Source organism: Carcharodon carcharias, chromosome 1 (assembly GCF_017639515.1).
Source record: "Carcharodon carcharias isolate sCarCar2 chromosome 1, sCarCar2.pri, whole genome shotgun sequence".
In the NCBI taxonomy this organism is placed as follows: Eukaryota; Metazoa; Chordata; class Chondrichthyes; order Lamniformes; family Lamnidae; genus Carcharodon; species Carcharodon carcharias.
Genome location: NC_054467.1, coordinates 89,426,516 through 89,451,228, shown reverse-complemented (window position 1 = coordinate 89,451,228; position 24,713 = coordinate 89,426,516). Strand labels below are relative to the sequence as shown.

At 47.5% G+C, this 24,713-nt stretch overlaps 1 protein-coding gene across 3 annotated transcripts in view; it reads left to right on the top strand.

Annotated features, from left to right (window-relative positions):
- The first annotated feature begins 648 nt into the window (after positions 1 to 648).
- The window catches only part of LOC121281865, an 86,831-nt gene continuing 62,766 nt past the window's right edge, over positions 649 to 24,713 (top strand). The window contains exons 1-2 of one of the 3 annotated variants that reach the window (XM_041194969.1): positions 649 to 1,250; positions 23,365 to 23,546. In XM_041194969.1, the coding sequence (XP_041050903.1) occupies positions 946 to 1,250; positions 23,365 to 23,546 (487 nt within the window). In that variant the 5' untranslated portion in view covers positions 649 to 945. The remainder of the gene's footprint in view (positions 1,251 to 23,364; positions 23,547 to 24,713) is intronic. The other 2 variants (XM_041194959.1, XM_041194951.1) reach the window with 2 other exon arrangements.

The following is a 24,713-nucleotide window of genomic DNA, read 5'->3' as shown; positions in this document are numbered from 1 at the left end:
CTTGTTTTTCACCAACTGTTAAAAATTGGGTTCAGGCAACAGTTCGGTCACACCTCTGATCCAATGTATAGATGGGCTTGTCAAAAGGCAAGCAGCCCACCCGCCTGAAACAAGCTGGAATCCCAATTTGCTAACACTCCTCTTTGTGGCAAATTGCATCAGGCTCAGAGAGGTGACCAAAGTGTATTTCTTTCCTATGCAGATGCAAACCAAGTGGCTGTGTGTTGAATGTTTCTCCCACACCAGTGTCAATTTTATTCTCAAATGAATTGCAGGTTGTCACTCGTAGGTCCAGGGTATTTGAACTGCCAGCCTCAATTTAAATAACACCGGTCCTCTCCTTGTGGCCAAACATTGGCTTGCTGTCAGCTTGCGGTTAAATGGCTGGGAGAGTGGGAAGGAATTGGCAGGGATAAAGGGGGGGGAAGGTCTGAACCAGGATAGATGGCAATGTTCCTCGTGGGGTCTGGAGGAACATTCCTGCTCCTCCTAGCCTCACAAAGGGAGGTTTTACACGTCCTATGGAAGGCCTCTTCTGTCTGCAGAGCTCCTTCAGCTTGGCTGGGAAGCCACTCAGGGCCCCAGTTAAGAGCCCATGGGGATCTTATCTGTATAAATTTCACACAGCTCCAGTTGGTGCTGGGTGGGCAGGGTTAAAATCAACCTCCCTGGCTTCCACCTGCTAGCACCCCATTTTGTTTATAGTTGCTTTAAGGACATTTGCTCAAGTACATATCCTTATCCCGACAGCCCGCGGTTGAAAAGAATACATCAAAAATCGTCTCCCCCTCCTTGAAGCGGGAGCAATTCGGATCAAGCGAAAATCTCGCTTTGAACTCACTGAAAACAGAAGCTGTTCTATCACGTTGAAATGGGTCAGTAATGCACCCAACTGTACCGGACCAACAACGAGTCAGTGCTTGACTGCAGTCGGCAGGAGCCTGGATGAATGGGTGGAGTCTGCAGGTAATTGGCGCAGAACTTCTCCCCAGTCTTGGGAAAAAAGCTTCCCCTCCCCTGCCTAAGCTCCCCAAGTCGCCGTGCCCAAAACTTGCTGGGAGTGCGAGTGGCGGCTGCTTGAAGGCTTGTTTGCAATCGGAAGAGCAATTTCTGATCGCTGCCCCCACACCCCAAATGCCCGAGCCGAAGAAGGAGAAGTACGTCCTCCTGGACGAGGATTCCGATTGCGAGACAGAGGAGTTCAACAAGATGAAGATCTCTCTGATGGACACTCGCTCAGTGAAGGACGGGTAAGGATGGGCAGCATATAGGCTCCAGGCGGAATCGCCGCCGATTATACCAGTTGTCTTGTTAAAAAAAAACTTATTTTGCCCTGGCAGTTCAGTTCTCATACAAAACAAAGCTGGACGAGCAAGCAGCGACCTCCGACCACAGTGGAATCTTTATTCTGCGTGCACTTCGCCCGGTCCCATTTTCTTTCTTTGTAGGAGTCTTGTGTGCCCATTGAATGTACTGGGGAATTTATCCCCTCATCCCAGCAACCCAAGAAATGCAACACCAAAATGTGATCGCCAGCACTGGCTCCAAACTAACCAGGCTTATTCCATGAAAAGCAAAATACTGCTGGTGCTGCAACTCTGAAATCAAACCTGGACATGCTGGATAACAGCCAGCAGCTCAGGCAGCTTCTGTAGAGAGGGAAAGAAAGACTTGCGTATAGAAACCACCACTGGCTGGCTCGAAGCACTTTACAGCAAATGGAGTATGTTTGAAGTGCAGTCACTGCTGTAATGTTGGAAACGTAGCTACCAATTTATGCACAACAAGGTCCCACAAACAACAATGTGACAGTGACCAGATAATCCGTTTTTGTGATTAAGAGATAAATATTGGCCAAGGGACCAGGACATAACTCTCCAGATCAAGTCTGAAATAGTACCATGGGATTTTTTACACCAAGTTAAAGGGCAGCCAGGGTCTCCTTTAGCATCTCAACCCATCTCCGACACAGCAGCACTCCCTCACTACTGACCCTCCGACACTGCAGCACCCGTTCAGTCCTGACCCTCCGGCTCTGCAGCACTCCTTTCGTATTGACCCTCTGACACTGCAGCACTCCCTCAGTCCTGACCCTCTGACACTGCAGCACTCCCTCAGTATTGACCTTTGTACTACCCTTCAACATTGCAGTCTTCCTTCACCACTGCAGCACTCGCTCAGTACTGACTCTGGCACTGCAGTACTCCCTCAGTTCTGACCCTCCGACACTGCAGCATTCCCTCAGTATTGACCCACTAGCACAGCAGCACTCCCTCAGTACTGACTCTTCAATACAGCAGCACTCTCTCAATACTGACAGTGCAGCACTCGCTCTGTTCTGACCCTCCGACCCTGCAGCACTCCTCAGTACTGATCCTCCATCACTGCAGCACTGCCTCAATAGTGACCCTCCAACACTGTAGCGCACCCTCAGCCCTGACCCCAGGACATGGCAGAACTTCCTCAGTCCTGATCCTCTGACAGTTCAGTGCTCCCTACGATACTGCAGCTCCGCCTCGGACGTGACCAGCTAATGCTGCAGCACTTGCTCAGTCCTGACCCTCCGACAGTCCAGCGCTTCCTCAGTATTGATCCTCTGCCACTGCAGCACAGCTGCTGATGCTGCTGCTAACGCTGCTGCTGATGCTGCTGGTGCTGCTGTTGCTGCTGATGCTGCTGCTGATGCTCAGTCCTGACCCTCCGACAATGCTCCACTCCCTCACTACTCAGCCTCCAACACTGCAGCATTCCCTCAGTCCTGACCTTCTGACATTGCAGCACTCCAGCAGTCCTGACCCTCTGACAGTGCAGCACACCCTCAGTTCTGACCCCCCGACAGTGCACCACGCCTTCAGTACTGACCCTTCGAAATAGCAGAAATCCTTCAATACTCACTCTCTGACACTGCAGCGCTCCCTCAGTCCTGACACTCCGACAGTACAGCACTCCCTCAACACTGACCTGCTGACACTGCAGCACTCCCTCAGTGCTGAACCTCCAATACTGTAGCACTCCCTCAGTCCTGACCCTCTGAGAGTGCAGCACTCTGTTAGTCCTTACCCTCCAACAATGTAGCACCCCTTAGTCCTGACGCTCCGACACTGCAGCATTCCCTCAGTCTGTACCGCTGACACTACAGCACTGCCTCAGTCCTTATCATCCGGCAGTCCAGCACTCCCCCAGTCCTGACCTTCCAACACTGCAGCACTCCCTGGGTGCTGATACTCCGCACCCGCTCACTACTCACCCACCAACACTGCAGCACGCCCTCAGTACTGATCTTTGACACTGTAGAACTCCCTGAATCCTGGCTGTCTGACAGCACAGCAGTCACTCAGCACTAATTCTCTGACACTGCGGCACTCCCTCAGTCCTGACCTTCTGACATTGCAGCACTCCAGCAGTCCTGACCCTCTGACAGTGCAGCACTCCCTCAGTTCTGACCCCCCGACAGTGCACCAATCCTTCAGTCCTGACCCACTGACACTGCAGCACTCCCTCAGTCCTGACCGTCCGACAGTCCAGCACTCCCTCAATCTTGACCCTCTGACAGTCCAGCACTCCCTCAGACCTGACCCTCTGACAGTCCAGCACTCCCTCAGTCCTGACCCTTCGACACTGCAGCACTCCTTCTGTGCTGACCCTCCAAAACTGCAACAGTCCCTTAGTCTGAGCCTCCGACATGACAGCATTCCCTCAGTACTGACCCTTCAGTACAGCAGCATTCCCGCAGCCCTGACCTTCCAACACTGCAGCACTTCCTCAATACTAACTCTTCGACAGTGCCGCATTCCCTCAGTATGAGCCTCCGACAGTGCGGTACTCCCTCAGTTCTGACCCTCCGACAGTGCAGCACATCCTCACTCCTGACCCTCTGACACTGCACCACTCCCTCCGTCCTGACCCTCCAACACTACAGCACTCATTTGGTATTGACTCTCCGACATTGTAACACTCCCTCAATACTGATCTTCCAACACTGCAGCACCCCCTCACTATTCACCCACCAACACTGCAGCACGCCCTCAGTACTGATCTTTGACACTGTAGCACTCCCTGAATCCTGACTGACAGCACAGGAGTCCCTCAGTTCTAATTGTCTGACGCTGCGGCACTCCCTCAGTCCTCACCCTCCGACACTATAGCACTCCCTCAGTTCTGACCCTGTGACAGTGCAGCACTCCCTCTATACTAGCTCTCTGAAACTGCAGCACTCTCTCAGGCCTGACTCGCATATACTACAGCACTCCCTCAGTACTGACCCTTCAATACAGCAGCTCTCCCTCAACACTGACTCTCTGACAGTGCAGCACTCCCTCTGTACTAACGCTTCCATAATGCAGCCTTCCTTCAGTACTGATCCTCCGTCACTGCAGCAATGCCTCAATAGTAACCCTCCGAAGCACTGACTGTCTGACACTGCAGCACTCCCTCAGTACTGATTCTCTGACACTGCAGTGCTTCCTCAGTCTGACATTCCAAAACTGTAGCACTCCCTCAGTCCTGACCCTTCGACACTGCAGCACTCCCTCTGTGCTGACCCTCCAAAACTGCAGCAGTCCCTCAGTCTGACCCTCCGACAAGACAGCATTCCCTCAGTACTGATCCTTCAGTACAGCAGCACTCCCTTTGCCCTGACCTTCCAACACTGCAGCACTCACTCAATACTGACTGTCTGGCAATGCAGCACTCCTTTTGTATTGACTCTATGCTATTGCAGCTCTGCCTCAGTACTGACCCTTCGACAGTGCTGCAATCCCTCAGTATGAGCCTCCAACAGTGCAGCACTCCCTCAGTCCTGACTCTCTGACAGTCCAGCACATCCTCAGTCCTGACCTTCCAACACCACAGCACTCATTTGGCATTGACTCTCCAACATTGCAACACGCCCTTAGTCTGTACCACAGACACTACAGCACTCCCTCAGTAATTATCATCCGTTAGTCCAGCACTCCCTAATTCCTGACCTTCCAACGCTGCAGCACTCCCTCAGTTCTGACCCTGCGACACTGCAGCACCCCCTCACTACTCACCCACCAACACTGCAGCACGCCCTCAGTACTGATCTTTGACACTGTAGCACTCCCTGAATACTAACTGTCTGACAGCACAGCAGTCCCTCAGTACTAATTCTCTGACACTGCGGCACTCCCTCAGTCCTCACCCTCCGACACTATAGCACTCCCTCAGGTCTTACCCTGTGACAGTGCAGCACTCCCTCAATCCTGACCCGCTGATACTGCAGCACTTCCTCCATACTGGCTCTCCGACACTGCAGCACTCTCTCAGACCTAACTCTCATAGACTACAGCACTCCCTCAGTACTGACCCTTCAATAAAGCAGCACTCCCTCAACACTGACTCTCTGACGGTGCAGCACTCCCTCTGTACTAACGCTTCCATACTCCAGCCTTCCTTCAGTACTGATCCTCTGTCACTGCAGCACTGCCTCAATAGGAACCCTCCAAAGCACTGACTCAATGACACTGCAGTACTCCCTCAGTCCTGTCATTCCAAAAGTTTAGCACTCCCTCAGTCCTCACCCTTCGGCACTGCAGCACTCCCTCTGTGCTGACCCTCCAAAACTGCAGCAGTCACTCAGTCTGACCCTCCGACATGACAGATTCCCTCATTACTGACCCTTCAGTGCAGCAGCACTCCCGCAGCTCTGACCTTCCAACACTGCAGCACTCCCTCAATACTGACTGACCTGGCACTGCAGCACTCCTTTTGTATCGACTCTCTGACATTGCAGCACTCCCTCAGTACTGACTCTTCGACAGTGCTGCATTCCCTCAGTATGAGCCTCCAGCAGTCCAGCACTCCCTCTGTTCTGACACTCTGACAGTGCAGCACACCCTCAGTCCTGACCCCTGACACTGCAGCATTCCCTCAGTACTGACCCTCCGACAGTCCAGCACTCCCTCAGTCCTGACCCACTGACACTGCTTCACCCTCTCCGTCCTGATCCTTCAACAGTACAGTACTGTTTTAGCATTGAATCTTCGACATTGCAATACTCCCTCAGTACTGACCCTCCGACACTGCAGCACTCCCTTAGTCTGTACCGCTGACACTACAGCACTCCCTCAGTACTTATCATCTGGCAGTCCAGCACTCCCTCAGTACTGACCTTCCAACACTGCAGCACTCTGTCAGTTCTGACCCTCCGACACTGCAGCACCTCCTCACTACTCACCCACCAACACTGCAGCACACCCTCAGTACTGATCTTTGACACTGTAGCACTCCCTGAACACTGACTGTCTGACAGCACAGCAGTCCCTCAGTACTAATTGTCTGACACTGCGGCACTCGCTCAGTCCTGACCCTCCAACACTACAGCACTCATTTGGTATTGACTCTCCGACATTGAAACACTCCCTCCGTCCTGACCCTCTGATACTGCAGCACTCCCTCCGTACTGGCTCTCCGACACTGCAGCAGTCCCTCAGTTTGACCCTCCGACACGACAGCATTACCTCAGTACTGACCCTTCAATACAGCAGCATTCCCTTAACACTGACTCTCTGACGGTGCAGCACTCCCTCTGTTCTAATGCTTCCATACTGCAGCCTTCCTTCAGTACTGATCCTCTGTCACTGCAGCACTGCCTCAATAGGAACCCTCCGAAGCACTGACTCCCTGACACTGCAGTACTCCCTCAGTCCTGTCATTCCAAAATTTTAGCACTCACTCAGAACCTTCTGTACTGCAGCACTCCCTCTGTGCTGACCCTCCAAAACTGCAGCAGTCCCTCAGTCTGACCCTCCGAAATGACAGCATTCCCTCAGTACTGACCCTTCAGAACAGCAGTATTCCCGCAGCCCTGACCTTCCAACACTGCAGCACTCCCTCAATTCTGACTGTCTGGCACTGCAGCACTCCTTTTGTATTGACTCTCTGACATTGCAGCACTCCCTCAGTACTGACTCTTCGACAGTGCTGCAATCCCTCAGTATGAGCCTCCAACAATGCAGCACATCCTCAGTCCTGACCCATTGACACTGCATCACCCTCTCAGTTCTGACCCTCCGACAGTGCAGCACATCCTCAGTCCTGACCCTCTGACACTGCACCACTCCCTCCGTCCTGACCCTCCAACACTACAGCACTCTTTTGGTATTGACTCTCCGACATTGCAACACTCCCTCAATACTGACCCTCTGACATTGCAGCACTCCCTCTGTACTGACGTTTCAACAGTGCAGCCTTTCTTCAGTACTGGTCCTCTGTCACTGATGCACTCTCTCAGTATTGACCCTCTGACACTGCAGCACTCCTTTAGTATTGACTTCTTGCATTGTAGCACTCCCTCAGTACTGACCCTGTGGGACTGCATCTCTCCCTTAGTACTGACCCTTCCAGACTGCAGCTCTCCCTCAGTGCTGACTCTTCAATACTGCAGCACACCCTCAGTATTATCCTGGAGTGTGAGCCTTGATTTTTGTGCTCAAGCTCTGGATTTGGACTTGAGCCCAGAAGCATCTGACCCCGGGTTGAGAGTGCTAACAACTCAACCACAGCTGCAACAGAGTTAACTGCCTTAATGTTAGTTCCTTCCCCCACCCCAACCTCTCCCCTCTCCACCCAATCTCACCTAACAATAGGCAGCAGATGTTTGGGGGATATTATAAAATGAAATGCACTGTTGACGACCCCCCAGTTCACCATTCCCTCCAGTGTAATTATGGTATTGGAGAGTTTGAGTGTCCTGATGTGGAAAGGTGGGACATTTAATTACATATTTTTATTTGCTTCTGGTTGTGCAGTTAGCTGCGTGATTTAAAATTAACCAGTGCTGTTCAGGTTTTCCGGGACCATGAATCCTGCAGTGAAACAGAAGCAGGAGATGCCAGCTCCCCAATGTCACTGGCAGCTTTAGCACTCCTTGTGGGCCAGGAGGACCAGGAGTGCTGCTCCCAAGCCCCTTAAGGGAGCTATCTCCCTCACCCAGCTGCAATCTCCAGCCTATCGCCCCGGCCCACCAATTTGCCGACATTCTCCAGTCCCATTTCCACCACACTCACGTCCCCCAACCCCTTCCATGATGGCTGACCTCACTTCACCTTGCAATTGACAACCTCATCCACTTCCTGATTGATGATCTCACTCCATCCCAATTGATGAACTCAATCCCTTCTGATTGACAACCTCACTCCATCCTGATTGATGATCTCCCTCCCGATTGACTTGCTCCCTCCCCTTTGATGACCTCGGTCCCTCCCAAATGACAACTTCACTCCGCCACAATTGACAACCTCCCTCCCTCCCAAGTGATTAACTCATTCTCTCACGATTGACGGCCTTCCTCCTGATTGACGACCTTGTTCTCTGCTGATTGATGGCCTCCCTCCTGATTGACGACCTTGTTCTCTCCTGATTGATGACCTCCCTCCTGATTGATGACCTCGGTCCCTCCCGATTGACAACCTCCTTCCCAATTTACAATCTCCCTCCTGATTGACAACCTCGCTCTCTCCCAAGTGGTGACCTCACTCCCTCCCAAATTAAGACCTCACTCCGTACCGATTGACAACCTCCCTCCCGAATGACAACTTCTGATTGATGACCTCACTCCATCCCAATTGATGGTTTTCCTCCTGAATGACAACCTCACTCCTTGCTGAGTGACAACCTCAATCCCTCTGGATTGACGACCTCATTCTGTCCCAATTAATGATTTCCCTACTGATTGACAACCTCGCACCCTCCTGATTGCTGACTTCGCTGCCCCCGATTGACGAACTCACTCCATCCCGATTGATGATCTCCTCCCTGATTGACAACCTCGCTCCCTCCCGAGTGACAACCTCACTCGCTCCTGATTAATTAACTTGCTCCCTCCCGATTGATGATCTTGTTCTCTCCCGATCGATGATCTCCCTCCAGATTGACAACCTCACTCCCTTCCAGGTGACAACCTCACTCCCTCCTGATTGACGAACTTGCTCCCTCCCAATTGAAGACCTCATTCCCTCCCAATTGATGACCTCCCTCCCAATTAACGGCCTCCCTCCTGATTGACGACATCAGTCCCCTCTGGTTGATGGCCTCATTCCATCCCAACTGATGATCTCCCTCTTGATTGATAATCTTGCTCCCTCCTGATTGACAACATTGCTCCCTGCCGAGTACAAACCTCACTCCCTCCCAACTGACGACCTCATCTTGCTCCCAAATGATAACTTCACTCCCTCCTGATGGACAACCTCAGTCCCTCCCGATTGACAACCTCCCTCCCGATTGATGATCTCCCTCCCGATTGATGATCTCACTCGCTCCTGATTGACCAACATCTCTCCCTCCCAATTGACGACCTCCTTCCTGATTGACAACCTCACGCTCTCCCAAGTGATGACCTCACTCCCTCCCAAATTACGGCCTTGCTCCTTCCCGATTGACGACCTCACTCCCTCCTGAGGGATGACCTCACTCCCTCCTGCTTGATGACCTCGCTCCCTTCTGAGAAACCACCTTGCTTCCTCCTGATTGATGAACTCGCTCCCACCCGATTGACGAGCTGCTTCCCAACTGATGACCTTCCTCACGAATGATGACCTCCCTCCCTCCCGATTGACAACTTCACTGCACCCCAATTGACAACCTCGCTCCCTCCCGATTGATGACCTCGCTCCCTCCCAATTGACGACCTCCCTTCCAATTGATGGTCTCCCTCCTGTTTAACAACCTCGCACTCTCCCAAGTGATTACCTTACTCCTTCCCGAATGACGATCTCACTGTGTTCCGATTGATGGCCTCACTCCCTCCTGATTGACAATTTTGCTCCCGCCGAATGACAACCTCACTCCTTCTTGATTGATGAACTCACTCCCTCCTAATTGATGACCTCCCACCTGATTGACAATCTCGCTCTCTCCCTATTGATGACCTCCTTCCAGATTAATAACCTTGCTCCCTCCCGAATGACGACGTCATTCCATCCTGATTGACGATCTCCTTCCCAATTGATGACCTCAATCCCTTCTGTTTCATGACCTCACTCCCTCCTGATTGATGACCTCACTCCCTTCCAATTGGCGACTTCACTCTGCCCTGATTGACGATCTCGCTCTCCCCCAATTGATGACCTCCCCCCGATTGATGACCTCGTACCCTCCCAATTGACAAACTCGCTCCCGATTGACAACCTCGCTCCCTCCCAAATGACGACGTCAATCCATTGACGATCACCCTCCTGACTGACAACCTCGCTCTCTACCGAGTGATGACCTTATTCTCTCCCAATTAACAACTTCACTTCGTCCCAATCGACGATCTCCCTCCTGATTGACGACCTTACTCCATCCTGATTGACAAACTCATTTTCTCCCAATTGACGATCTCGCTCCCTCCTGACTGATGATCTCCTTCCTGAATAACAACCTCGTTCCCTTCCGAGTGACGACCTCTCTCACTCCCAAATAGCGACCTCACTGCATCCCAATTGACAATCTCCCTCCCGAGTGACGGCCTCAATCCCTCCCGATTGACAACCTCCCTCCCAATTGATAAACTCACTCCGTCCTAATTGACAACCTCGCTCCATCCTGATTGATAATCTCACTCCCTCCCGATTGACAACTTCACTCCGTCCAAATTGACGATCTCGCTCCATCCCAATTGATGATCTCCCTCCCGATTAACGACCTCAATCCCTTCTGATTGATGCCCTCACTCCTTCCCAATTGATGATCTCCCTCCCGATTGACAGCCTCACTCCCTCCCAATTGACAAGCTTGCTTCCTCCCGATTGACGACTTCACTCGATCCCGATTGACAACTTCACTCCGTTCCAATTACAACCATGTTCCCTCCTGAGTGATGACCTCGCTCATTCCTGATTGACAATCTCATTCCCTCCCAATTGATGACCCACACTCCAATTGACGGTCTCACTCCTGATTGACAACCTCGCTCTTTCCCAAGTGATAACCTCATTCCGTGCCGTTTGACGACCTCGCTCTCTCCCACTCGACGATCTCCTTCCTGATTGACAACCTCGCTCTCTCCCAAGTGATAACCTCATTCCGTGCCGTTTGACGACCTCGCTCTCTCCCACTCGACGATCTCCTTCCTGATCGACAACCTCGCTCTCTCCCAAGTGATAACCTCATTCCGTGCCGTTTGACGACCTTGCTCTCTCCCACTCGACGATCTCCTTCCTGATTGACAACCTCGCTCTCTCCCAAGTGACAACCTCACTCCCTCTTGATTGAGGTACTCACTCCCTCCCAGTTGATGCCCTCCCTCCCAACTGACAACTTTGCTCCCTCCCATTTGACTGCCTCGCTCCCTCCTGATTGACAACCTCACTCCCTCATGATTGATGACCTCATTCCCTCCCAATTGACAACCCTGATCCCAATTGACGACCTCACTCCCTCATGATTGATGATCTCGATCCCTCCCGATTGACGATCTCCATCCTGATTGACAAGCTTGCTCTCTCCTGATTGATGACCGCACTCCCTCTCAATTGACAATTTCACTCACTCCCAGTTGACAACTTCACTCCCTCACGATTGACGACCTCAATCCATCCCGATTGACGTTCTCCCTCTCAATTGGCAACTTTGTTCCCTCCAATTGACAACTTCACTTCATCCCAGTTGATGACCACACTCCCTCCTGAGTGATGACTTCACTCCCTCCTGATTAACGACCCCACTCCCTCCCAATTGACGACCTCATTCCCTCCGAATTGACAACCCTCATCCCAAATGATGACCTCCTTCCCAATTGACAATCTTCCTCCTGATTGACAACCTCGTTCCCTCTCAAGTGACGATCTCACTCATCCGGATTGACAATCTCGCTCTCTCCCGATCGACAATCTCACTCCTGATTGACGAATTCACTCGCTTCTGATTAATGACCTCGCTCCCAATTGACAACTTCACTCCTTTCTGATTGATGGCCTCACTCCATCCAAATTGATGGCCTGCATCCTGACTGACGACCTCACTCCATCCCAATTGATGATCTCCCTCCCGATTCACAGCCTGGGTCTCTCCTGATTGCTGAGCTCGCTCCCTCCTGATTGACAACTTCACTCCCTCCCGATTGACGGCCATACTGCATCCTGATTGGCGATCTCTCTCCTGATTGGCAACCTCGCTCCTTCCCGAGTGACGACCTCGGTCCCTCCCGATTGATGACCTTGCTCCTTCCCAATTGACAACTTCACTCCATCCTAATTGACAATCTGGCTCCCTCCTGATTGATGATAACCCTCCTGATTTACAACTTTTCTCCTTCCCAAGTGATGACCTCCCTCCCTCCTGACTGATGACCGCATTCCCTCCCGGGTTATAAGACCATAAGACCATAAGACATAGGAGCAGAAATTAGGCCATTCGGCCCATTGAGTCTGCTCCACCATTCAATCATGGCTCATAAGTTTCTCAACCCCATTCTCCCGCCTTCTCCCTGTAACCTTTGATCCCCTTACCAATCAAGAACCTATCTATCTCGGTCTTAAATACACTCAATGACCTGGCCTCCACAGCCTTCTGTGGCAATGAATTCCGTAGATTCACCACTCGCTGGCTAAAGGAGTTTCTCCTCATCTCTGTTCTAAAAGGCCTTCCCTTTACTCTGAGGCTGTGCCCTTGGGTTCTAGTCTCTCCTACTAATGGAAACATCTTCCCCACGTCCACTCTATCCAGGCCTTTCAGTATTCTGTAAGTTTCAATCAGATCCCCCCTCATCCTTCTAAACTCCATCGAGTATAGACCCAGAGTCCTCAAACGTTCCTCATATGTTAAGTATTTCATTCCTGGGATCGTTCTCGTGAAACTCCTCTGGACCCTCTCCAGGGCCAGCGCATCCTTCCTGAGATACGGGGCCCAAAATTGCTCACAATATTCTAAATGTGGTCTGACCAGAGCCTTATAAAGCCTCAGCAGCACATCCCTGCTTTTATATTCTAGTCCTCTCGAAATCAATGCCAACATTGCATTTGCCTTCCTAACTACCGACTCAACCTGCAAGTTAACTTTAAGAGAATCCTGGACTAGGACTCCCAAGTCCCGTTGCACTTTAGATGTCTGAATTCTTTCCCCATTTAGAAAATAGTCTATGCCTCTATTCTTCCTACCAATGTGCATGACCTCACACTTCCCCACATTGTATTCCATCTGCCACTTCTTTGCCCATTCTCCTAAACTATCCAAATCCTTCTGCAGCCTCCCCGCCTCCTCAATACTACCTGTCCCTCTACCTATCTGCAAACTTAGCTAAGTTGCCCTTAGTTCCTTCATCTAGATCATTAATGTATAAAGTTAAAAGTTGTGGTCCCAACACTGACCCCTGTGGAACTCCACTAGTCACCGGCCGCTATCCTGAGAAGGATCCCCTTATCCCCACTCTCTACCTCCTGCTGGACAGCCAATCTTCTATCCATGCTAGTACCTTGCCTCTAACACCATGAGCTCTTATCTTACTGAGCAGCCTCCTGTGCGGCACCTTGTCAAAGACCTTCTGGAAGTCCAAGTAGATAACATCCATTGGCACTCCTTTGTCTAACCTACTCATTACCTCCTCAAAGAATTCTAACAGATTTGTCAGGCACGACCTCCCCTTGATGAAACCATGCTGACTATGCCCTATTTTACCAAGCACTTCTAAGTATTCTGAAATCTCATCCTTAATAATGGACTCTAAAATCTTACCAATGACCGAGGTCAGGCTAATCTGCCTGTAATTTCCCATCTTTTGCCTCACTCCCTTCTTAAACAGGGGGGTTACATTAGCGATTTTCCAGCCCTCTGGGACCCTCCCTGACTCGAGTGATTCCTGAAAGATCACCACTGACGCCTCCGTTATCTCTTCAGCTATCTTCTTCAGAACTCTGGGGTATAATCCATCTGGTCCAGGTGATTTATCCACCTTCAGACCTTTCAGTTTTCCTAGCACCTTCTCCTTGGTAATGCCCACCATATTCACCTCTGCCCCCCGACTCTCTTGAACTTTGGGGATGTTACTCGTGTCTTCCACCGTGAAGATTGACACAAAGTACCTATTCAGTTCCTCCGCCATTTCTTTGTTCCCCACTACTACTTCTCCAGCGTCATTTTCCAGCTGCCCAATGTCCACTTTTGCCTCTCTCTTACCCTTTATGTATCTAAAAAACTCTTGCAATCTTCTTTTATATTACTGGCTAGTTTACCCTCATATTTAATCTTCTCCCTCTTTATTTCTTTTTTGCTTGTCCTCTGTTGGTCTTTGTAGGCTTCCCAATCCCCTGGTTTCCCACTGCTCTTCGCTGCATTGTATGCTTTCTCTTTAGCTTTTATGCTGTCCCTGACTTCCCTTGTCAGCCATGGTTGCCTCGTCCTCCCTTTCGTATGCTTCTTCTTCCTAGGGATGAATTTTTGCTGTGTCTCCCAAATTACTCCCAGAAACTCCTGCCATTGCTGTTTCACTGTCTTTCCTGCTAGGCTCATCTCCCAGTCAATTTTAGCCAGCTCCTCCCTCATGCCTCTGTAGTTGCCTTTATTCAACTGTAATATCGTTACATCTGATTCCAACTTTTTCCTCTCAAATTGCAGGGTAAATTCTATCATATTATGGTCACTGCCTCCTAAGGGTTCCTTCACCTTAAGCTCCTTTATCAATTCTGCCTCATTACACATCACTAAATCTAGAATTGCCTGTTCCCTAGTGGGCTCCACCACAAGCTGCTCCAAAAAGCCATCTCGTAGACATTCCAAAAATTCCTTTTCTTGGGATCCACTACCAACCTGATTTTCCCAGTCTACCTGCATATTGAAATCCCCCATGATCACTGTAACCTTGCCTTTCTTACACATCTTTTCTATCTCCTGGTGTATCTTGTGCCCCTTATCCTGACTACTGTTCAGAGGCCTGTACATAACTCCCATTATGTTTTTTTTACCTTTGCAGTTCCTCAATTTTACCCACACAGGTTCTACATCATCTGACCCTATGTCATTTCTTGCTATCGATTTAATTTCATTTCTTACTAACAAAGCAACCCCAACACCTCTGCCAACCTGCCTATCTTTTCGATAGGATGTATATCCTTGGATAATTAGCTCCCAGTCCTGATTCCCTTGCAGCCTTGACCTCACTTCCAATTGATGATCTCCCTCCTGATTAACAGCCTCACTCCCTCCTAAATGACGACCTGACTCCCTCTCAATTGACAACCTTGCTCCCTCCTGATCGACGACCTCAATCCCTTCTGATTTCCGACCTCGCTCCATCCCAACTGATGATCTCCCTCCTGATTGACAACCTTGTTCCCTGTCAAGTGAAGACAACCTTGTTGACAACCTCACTCCATCCCAACTGACGATCTCCCTCCCGATTGACAACCTTGCTCCCTCTCGATTGACAACGTTGCTCTGTCCAACTAATGACCTCAATCCCTTCTGATTGGTGACCTATCTCCATCCCAACTGACGGCCTCATTCCCTCCCAATTGGTGACCTCACTCCCTTCTGATTGACGATCTCCCAATTGACGACCTTACTTACTTCAGAGTGACGACCCACTTCTAACATCCACTCAGTGAGAGACACTGAACATTGGATCCACTGCAGGAATACACCAAGGCTCCTTTGACAGCACCTTCCAAATCCACGATCACCACCATCTAGAAGGACATGGGCAGCAGATAGATGGGAACACCGCCACCTAGAAGTTTTCCTCCAAGTGATTCACCTTGCTGACTTGGAAATATATCGCCATTCCTTCACTGTCGCTGTGTCACAATCCTGGAACTCCCTTTCTAACAGCACTTTGGGAGTACCTACCCCACATGGACTCCAATGGTTCAAGGAGGCAGCTCACCACCACCTTCTCAAGGGCAATTAGGGATGGGCAATAAATGCTGGCCCAGCCAGCAACACCCACATCCCATGGATGAATAAATAAAAAAGCAAAGACACACATAATCAAACAAGTCACTATCAAAACACATAGACATAAACTGAGTTCACTCATATACACACAAGGTTTCTTTTACATTCACACAGCATTTTAACTATACTGTGTGCATATCAACTTAATTTCTTACTTTCACCTAACAGTTTTCCATGACCCCAAAGTTTCTCTTATATCTCAACCTTATGCAAACAGCTGGACCATCGTCTCGCTGACAGAGGAGTTCATGTCTTCTTATCTCAGCAGGAACCAGTACCTGTTGCCTGCCCAATTTTCCTTTTAAGTTCTGAATTCCCTTGCATGGCCTGAATCTTACATTCTCTGACTTCTGAAAAACCATGCCACATTACTCAGCACAATAAACTGTTCTAAACAAAAGGTCTGTTACCTTTTCACTTCTTAGCATTTTCTCCTCCATCCACTCTTGAATGATCATAACTTCTGCAGAAGAGACCCTGTCCCCCTTCTCAAGTCACTCAGTGAGCAGTAAGATAAAAGCAAAATACTGCAGATGCTGGAACTCTGAAACAAAAACAAAAATAGCTGGAAAAACTCAGCAGATCTGACAGCATCTGTGGAGAGGAAGACAGAGTTAACGTTTCGAGTCCTTATGACTCTTCATTAGAACGGTTGTTCTGATGAAGAATCATACGGACTCGAAACATTACTTTGTCTTCCTCTCCACAGATGCTGTCAGACCTGCTGAGTTTTTCCAGCTATTTTTGTTTTTAACTCAGTGAGCAGTGTCTGGACCTGTTTGTTAGGCAACTTCTCTACTTTTGGCTGAATGGCCTAATTTCTGCTCCTGTGTATTATGGTCTTATGGTCTTATTAAAAGGAACCTTGTCCCTTTTCTGTTCCTTTACCAAAGATAAGCTGTCTTCATACCCTCACACCTCGTCTTCAAGCCCCAAGCCTGTGCCTTGACTTCATAATATAACCTCTGATACTCGTTTCTCTCATCCTCTACCTTACAGACCTGGCCCTGATAATAGCTCAAGGTCTGTTCATGCCTTGACTGTCCTGTGGCCCTTTCTGTCTTTAGTTCCTCAAATTCCTTTATCAAACAGTTAACCTACCGTTTCTATGTCTGAGGCTTGTTTCCTCAGGATCTCTACTTCTTGTCTGAGTTTAATATTTTCGCACTGATCTTTAGGGTGTTGATAGCTGTGTCCATACAATCATGTTGGCCTTTTCTGTCTTCTTTCACCTTTGGGATGACTCCGTCCACCCTCAACCCATCCTAATGGATCCTCTGAATTAATTATTTCCCTTAGCCAAGCCTCATTTGGCTTTAGCTTCTCATAGATAGATTTCTGTAACCTCATTTCCATTGTTATGGGAGGATCACTTTTCCTCCTCCACTTTGTCCACAGTTCTGTCTGCTCAGCCTCATTACCTACTGGTGTCCTGCTGCAGTCCTCAATTCTGTAGGGGTTCCCCTTTTTCCTCAGAGACCCTCCCCACACTCAAGTTTGTGACACCAGATTCACAAGCATATGGCTTAGACAGAATGACCAGCGAGACAATTCCTTCTGATAATTCACAATTGCTTTATTGAATCATCCACAACCCCACTGTGCAAAACCCCAAAATTTAAAACGACCCGTTCCCAGTACCCGAAACAAAGTCACCACGACTCAGGCTTAAACTTACAAAAATGCTAACTCCACACCAAGTCCCCATGACTCGGTTTAAACTTACAAAAATACAGGCAAAACACCACATCTTGTCCTGAAACCTTGAGATAAAACCGTCAGACCAATATCATCAAGATATGGCTGAAATAAGTTACAAGGTACCGACAAAAAACACCAAGCTTTCACTCCAATTCTTCACAAAACCCTCAGACCAGTATCGCTTCAATTTGGCTGAAACTTACAATCCCCAACATGGCTGGTCTGTCCGTGTTGAATGTAGGCCTGAGTCAAGGTGACCAGCCCTAACCCTCCTTCCAACTGCAGCCCAGGTTGTCAGATCGGCTTTTTTTTTATCATAATTTAGCTCAGACATATCAAAACATATTTCCTGTTATCCCAATGTCCATTTAGTTGATTCCACACAAAGCCCAGATAAATGTCATCAGCTCCTGCTGATTGAAACGATATGGGATTTTCTAATGGAAGCTGTATCCAGACAAATATTATCAGTTCTCATTGTATGAGTAATTCTCCTGCTATTTGATGTGACACAGTAACAGCACCTGGCTCCAAAGTTAATGAGGGTTTGAATGACCCTATTCTAGTACAATTGCCTGTGATGCAGACCTTAGTTGCACAATTCCTTTGAGTGTATTGTATTGATGATGTGTCCTTTGTGCCATTGTATTGGGTAATTGGATTTCTTGATTGCGTTAGGTGATGGCAGGTAATGGCATTTCTCAGGTACCATTGTTCCCTGATAGCAGTCAATGTCCAAACCCTTTTAATGAGTCACTGTGTTTTTACTAAATGTCCGAATTAACCCCTTGCTGCCCAGCCATGTATTGCTGGCTGCAGCTTATCTTTTGTAATTTATAATTCCAATCATGAGGTCAAAAAATGCCTGTGGGTTTGAAATTATGACCCATAAATTTTCCAGTTGGAGGAGATTCCAATCCTATAGCGCACTCCCTCCCTATTGCCAATCTTGCTGACCTCAGCCCACCTTCTAAATTATCACCCTCACTCCTCCTCCTCCTCAATTGCTGACCTCATTCCCCCACCGATTGATGACCTCCCCACTCCCTCTTGATTGGTCAGTCTGCCCAGGACCTCATAATTGCTGATTTCCCCATTCCCAATGGCCAAACTATCTCCCCCTCTTGCTAAAGTCTGTATGAGTGGATTCTTTGGCTGTTTTCAGCCTCATTTGAATCCTGTCCACCACACCATAAATATCAGGGGCAATATTTCAGGTCAATAATCTTTCATCAGAACTTTCTTTATATCACTGTGGATTAGTGTGCTCTATTAGGAATTCGATGTTTAATCCTCTATATGAACACACTTCTGGGATTTCCTGTGTCAGTTACCTGAGACATTGCATTAATTGCAAGAGTAGTATACAACAAGGGGACCAAAAACGTTGCAGTAAACCAGCAAATACAAAATCCTCAAAGTGCATAGATATCCACTAACTTGGAATTCCCTGAGAGTCTCCCGAAAATCTTTGGGTTCCAGATTGATAATTAGCCATATATTAGCCTGTTCATACCTGGGAGAGGACTGGCAGGGTATCATTACCACAAACTGTTGCATTATATTTCAAAATTTTAGAAAGTTGCAAAGGGGTGTTGATAAATGGTCAAAGCTGTGGCAAATAGAGTTTAATGTTGGAAAGCATTTCAAACCTAAGAAAGGGCGATCACAGGATTTTCTAAATGGCAAGAAGCTAGGAACTGTGGATGAATAGAGAGATTTTGGAAACAAGTGCACAAGACACTAAAACTATTGAACAGGTATAAAAAAAAAGGTTAGCGAAATGTTGGCCTTTACCTCAAACAGGCCGGAGTACAAATTACTGGAAGTTATGTTACATCTGTATTGAGCTTTCATTAGATGGGAAGTTAAAAGCAAAATACTGCAGGTGCTGGAAATCTGAAACAAAAACGGAAAATGCTGAAAATCCTCAGCTGGCCTGGCAGCATCTGTAGGGAGAGAAACAGAGTTAGCATTTCAAGTCCATATGACACTTCTTCAGAGCTAAAGAGAAGTGGAAATGTGATGGATTTTATCCCACCCCTTGTCGTGACCTTCTTGTCACACCCCTTGCTGTAACAAGCTCCAATAACTTACTGATACCAACGTCATCCAGGACCCTTCACTCCTTCCATTTGACCCCATCCCTTCTACTTATCCCAGCCTTGCCATGTATTCACCATACCCTCTGACCTTCTGCTCTCTGATGTTGAACGTTCTGTACACCTCAAAGGACTCAGTTTCATACCTTTACGCCCTCACCACAATGAATTTCAGGCTCGGCATGATGCTGAACTCTTCTTCCGTCGCCTTTGTCTCCGTGCTCACTTCTTTGGGCAGCAGTACTCCCCCGGCTCAACGAACCCTTTCACTCGCCTCCAGTATTCTCCCTCCACCTGGATCCCTCCCTCTGGCCTCTTATGTGTTCTTGATCCTTTCATTGAAAACTAGCGGCGTGACATTGGCCATCTTAACTTCACTGTTCCTCTCACCCACTTCAGCCTGTCTCCTTTTGAACTTTGCTGCACTCCATTCTCTCAAGTCCAACCCTGACTTTGTTATCAAGGGTGGTGTGTTGTTGTCTGGCATACTGACCTCTACCTTGTAGAGGCTGAATGCCAACTCTCAGACACTTCCTCCTACCTCCCCCTGGACCATGACCCCACCGCCGAACATCAAGCCATTGTTTTCAGGATTGACACTGACCTCATCTCCTCTGGAGGTCTTCCCTCCATCCACCTCATAGTCTCCCAACCTCGGACAGCCCGCTTCTACCTCCTTCCCAAAATCCACAAACAGGGCTGTCCTGGTAGGCCCATCGTGTCAGTCTGTTCCTGCCTCATGGAATTCATTTCTTCCTATCTTGACTCCATTCTCTCTCCCCTCATTCAGTCTCCCCCCCCCAACTACATTCATAGTTCCTCTGATGCCTTACATCATATCAACAATTTTCAGTTTCCCGCCCTAATTATCTCCTCTTCACCATGGACGTCCAATCCCTCTACACCTCCATCCGCCACCAGGATATTCTGAGGGCTCTCCACTTCTTCCTTGAACAGAGGCCCAAACAATCCCCATCACCACCACTCTCCTCTGCTTGGCTAAACTTGTTCTCTTGCTAAACAATTTTTCATTTAACTTGCCTCACTGCCTTCAAATAAAAGGTGTGGCTATGGGTATCCCCATGGGCCCCAGTTATGCTTGTCCTTTTGTAGGGTATGTGGAACATTCCTTGTTCCAGTCCTACTCAGGCCCTTCCTACAGCTTTTTTTTTTGGTACATCGATGACTGTATCAGTGCTGCTTCATGCTCTTATCTGGATCTAGAAAAATTTATCGATTTTGCTTCTAATTTCCACCCCTCCCTCACTTTCACATGGTCCATCTTCAACACTTCCCTTACCTTCCTTGACCTCCCTGTCTCCATTTCTGGTGATAGACTATCCACCAATATTCATTACAAGCCTATCAGCTCCCACAGCTACCTTGACTACAACTCCTGTAAGGATTCCATCCCTTTCTCTCAGTTCCTCCACCTCAGTCACATCTGTTTCAATGATGCCACCTCCAAAAACAACGCTTCTGACATGTTTTTCTTTTTCCTTAACCATGATTCCCCCCTCCCACAGTGGTTGACAGGGCCCTCAACCATGTCTAACCCATCTCCCGTGCCTCCGCCCTTGCACCTTCCTCTCCCTCCCAGAACCATAAAAACTTATACTTTATCAATCAAACTAAAGTCAATATAAATTAAACATGAATTAACAGGCAAATTGTAATTAATATAAACTATAAATTATATTTTAAATAGCTAATACAGCAAAGATAGATCTCACAGATTTACTGGCAGTTCCGCCAGGACTTGTGGCACCACGTGCAGCTCCAAATACTTCCTCAAGCATGGCGGCATTTTTGATCTCCCCCGGAGCGAATTTGAAGGCAGGGAGGACATTTAATTGGGTGGAAAGGTGACAGGTGCAACCCCCAACATCTTCCCAACTCCACCCCGATTAAGACCATGGCGGAAAGGCCCATGGCCCCGTAGAATTCAACTCCTTTACCTCACACACGTTTTGCTCATTGGAGCTCTGGCAAGAGTTTTACTCCATCTGAGCTCCATGGATATGACTATCATCAAAACAGCATAGTTCTGCAGAACCTCCTTAGCTTGGTTTACAAAGGTCTCTTCTTATTCCATACCTTAGTTTGCAGAAATGCAGAATTTTGCTGGGTTCTATATTTTTACCACAACCAGTACAATGAAATTAAAGGGAAGGATATAAAAAACATTCATAATACATTTATGCCAGCCTAAAAAGCTAGCAATGTCTTTTGTCAACAGCTTCAGAAAAACTGGTAAATTATGAATGATCTTGATATGTGAAAATAGGTAGCTACATGAATTTTGTAATTTAAAATGCAGGCACACCTCACTCTTAACAGGCAAAGAAAAAAAAAATGCCTGAAAGGGGAAATTCAAATGTTGAGGGCACAAAGTTGGTGAGAGGTATGTTAACAGAGGATGGTGAAGAATGTGGAAAATCTCTGAAACAGACTTGTTGAAGCAGAGCCCATTAATTCTTTTTTAAGATAATTTGAGAATTGCTTCAGAAAGAAGAATATTAAAGGTTATGCGGCGAGAGCAGGAAAGTCACATCAAATTTGGCAGTTCATTGTAAAGAAAAATATTGTAGCAGATTTAATGTGCCACATAACCTGTTTCTGTTCTGTAATTAATTCTAATAAAAATTGCTTTAATCAGCTCAAAGATTCCTCCACAAAAAGAATTGTAAGTGTATTTCTGCAGTGTAGTGATTAGTAGTTACTTAATTACATGTCGCTCTTCAGAACCCATCTTTTTGTGTTTAAAATTAAAACAGCATACTTAGAATTTAGTATTTTAAAAAGAATAATTGGCATTCTGAACTAGCCAGATTATACAATTCCAATTACCTCGTTATAATAACAACTTGCACTTACAGAGTTTTTAAATTAATAGAACCTCCCAAGCACTTCATAGGAGTAGAGTCAGACATTGAGTCAAAGAAGGAGATATTAGGATGTGTTATTAAAAGCTTGGTCAAAGCGGTAAAAATTAAGAAGCGCCTTGAAGAAGGAGAGAAGCCTGGAAAGGCTGAGAGTTTTAGGGAAGGAAATCCAGAGTTTAGGGCTGAGGCAGTGAAAGCACAGTGAAGCAAGTGGAGAATGCACAAGAAATTTGAGTTGGAGGAAGGCAAAGTAATTAGAAGGGTATAGGGCTGGAAGAGGCTACAAGGATAGGGAGGGATGAGGTTATTGAGGGACTTGAAGATAAGGATGAGAATTTTAAAATCAAGACTTTGGTGAACCAGAAACCAATTAGGTCAGCAAGAACAGGGCGATGTGTGAATGGGATTTTGGTGAAAATTAGAATCCAGGCAGCAGGCTTTTACAAGAGCAAAAGTTTATGAGAAGTAGAAGATGGGGGGCTAGCCAGGAGTGTACAGGAATCTTGCACAATTCTTTCATTTAATATCCCACTTATTATACTTGCATTGTCAACATTCCTAAAGACTGGTTGTGGTGTTGGTGTGTATCATCATACACTGACATGGTGGGCAAGTGTAGCAATACACTTCAACATCACAAGCAATCTTCAAGAAGGTGGAAACCTAAGCCACTCACTAAAACTCATCACCTAATGTGTCATGTATAGTACACCAAGTATACAGTATGATTGAATGTAGCTTATGCGAATATATTGTAATCTAAATCTTCTTTTATATTGCAGGAAAAAATATACTACAAGCAGAGGAGGCAGACCTTCAGCATGGTGTCAGCCACAGTGGATTTGTCATAGTTTCTTCATCTTTTTCCTCCTCATGTCCCAAGTATTCTTGTTTCTCTATGTACTGAGGCTACACTCCGAACTAGAGATAATAAAACTGGAACGAACTGTGGATGAGCAGAAAGGTAAGACTGAGAATGTGGCATCAAGACTGACAGAGGCTACAATAAATGGAGTTTGCAAATCAATTACCATATATGGTCATGTAAAAGTCGAATTTTTGAGACTTTTTTTGCACAAAAAGTTAGGAGATAGGCTCTTACATAAGTAATGTTTTCGAGAGGCTTACTTCTAAGTAAAATACACCTGCCAGACACACCAAACATGGCTTTCAAAAGAATCCACAAGGTAATGGAGGAAGCAGCGCCCACATGAGCCATTTATTGGCTGTCTCTCTCTCATTTTTCATTAAGGAATGCCGTCACTGTTATTGGACACTCCTGTTCCATATCTTGGCATATTGTTGAAAAAAGAGATAGTCTTTTGGTAACACAGCAATTGAGTATTGCTGAAAAAAGAGACGTTAAACTTTTTGGCTTGCTCTCTTCAGGACACTCCACAAAAATACCAATAGAGGGCGAAGACAGCAATTTATACTGTATGTGAAGAGAGTGCTGATAGGTTGGGAATTGAACTCTGATTGGTAGAGGTGTTGTCACGGAGAATGCACCAGTGATGGTGACTGACAGTTAACTGCCAAGCATTGTTTGGAATTTAAACCAGGCAGCTTAATCCTGATTGGTCAAGGCATTGCCTGAGGAACGAGTTAGCAAATGGCTGTAACTTATTTTGTTTAGCTGAAGCAGGCACAATGTGTCGACATGTTTTCTGTGTCTGCAAAGAACGTAGCTCCCAGTACACACAAATGCACCACATTGCGAGCCGGACTATCTTAAATTGGCTGTCAGCTTAATTCTTAGCACATTGAGGATTATTTAGCAAATGTTGTCGAATCACATAATCACATCTAATGTTGGATACTGTGTTTTGAGTTTTGCAAGCACGGGCTGGTTGGGTACGCTCTGTAACCTGCCCATTGTGAACAATGGCTGGGGCATGCTGTTTGATACAATCCACCAGTCTTAGGGGCATATGGCCTACATACCTAGCATCATGCTGAATTCTTTTTTGTCGTCCTTTGTAAATAATCATCCTAACATGGCCCCCAAGAGAATGCACAAGGCACAAGGTATTGGAGGAAGCAGTGTTCACACCAGCTTTTATGACTGTCTCTTTCTTTGTTTCATTAAGCAGCCTCCACTAAACACCACCCCCCCCAACCCCATCCCCCA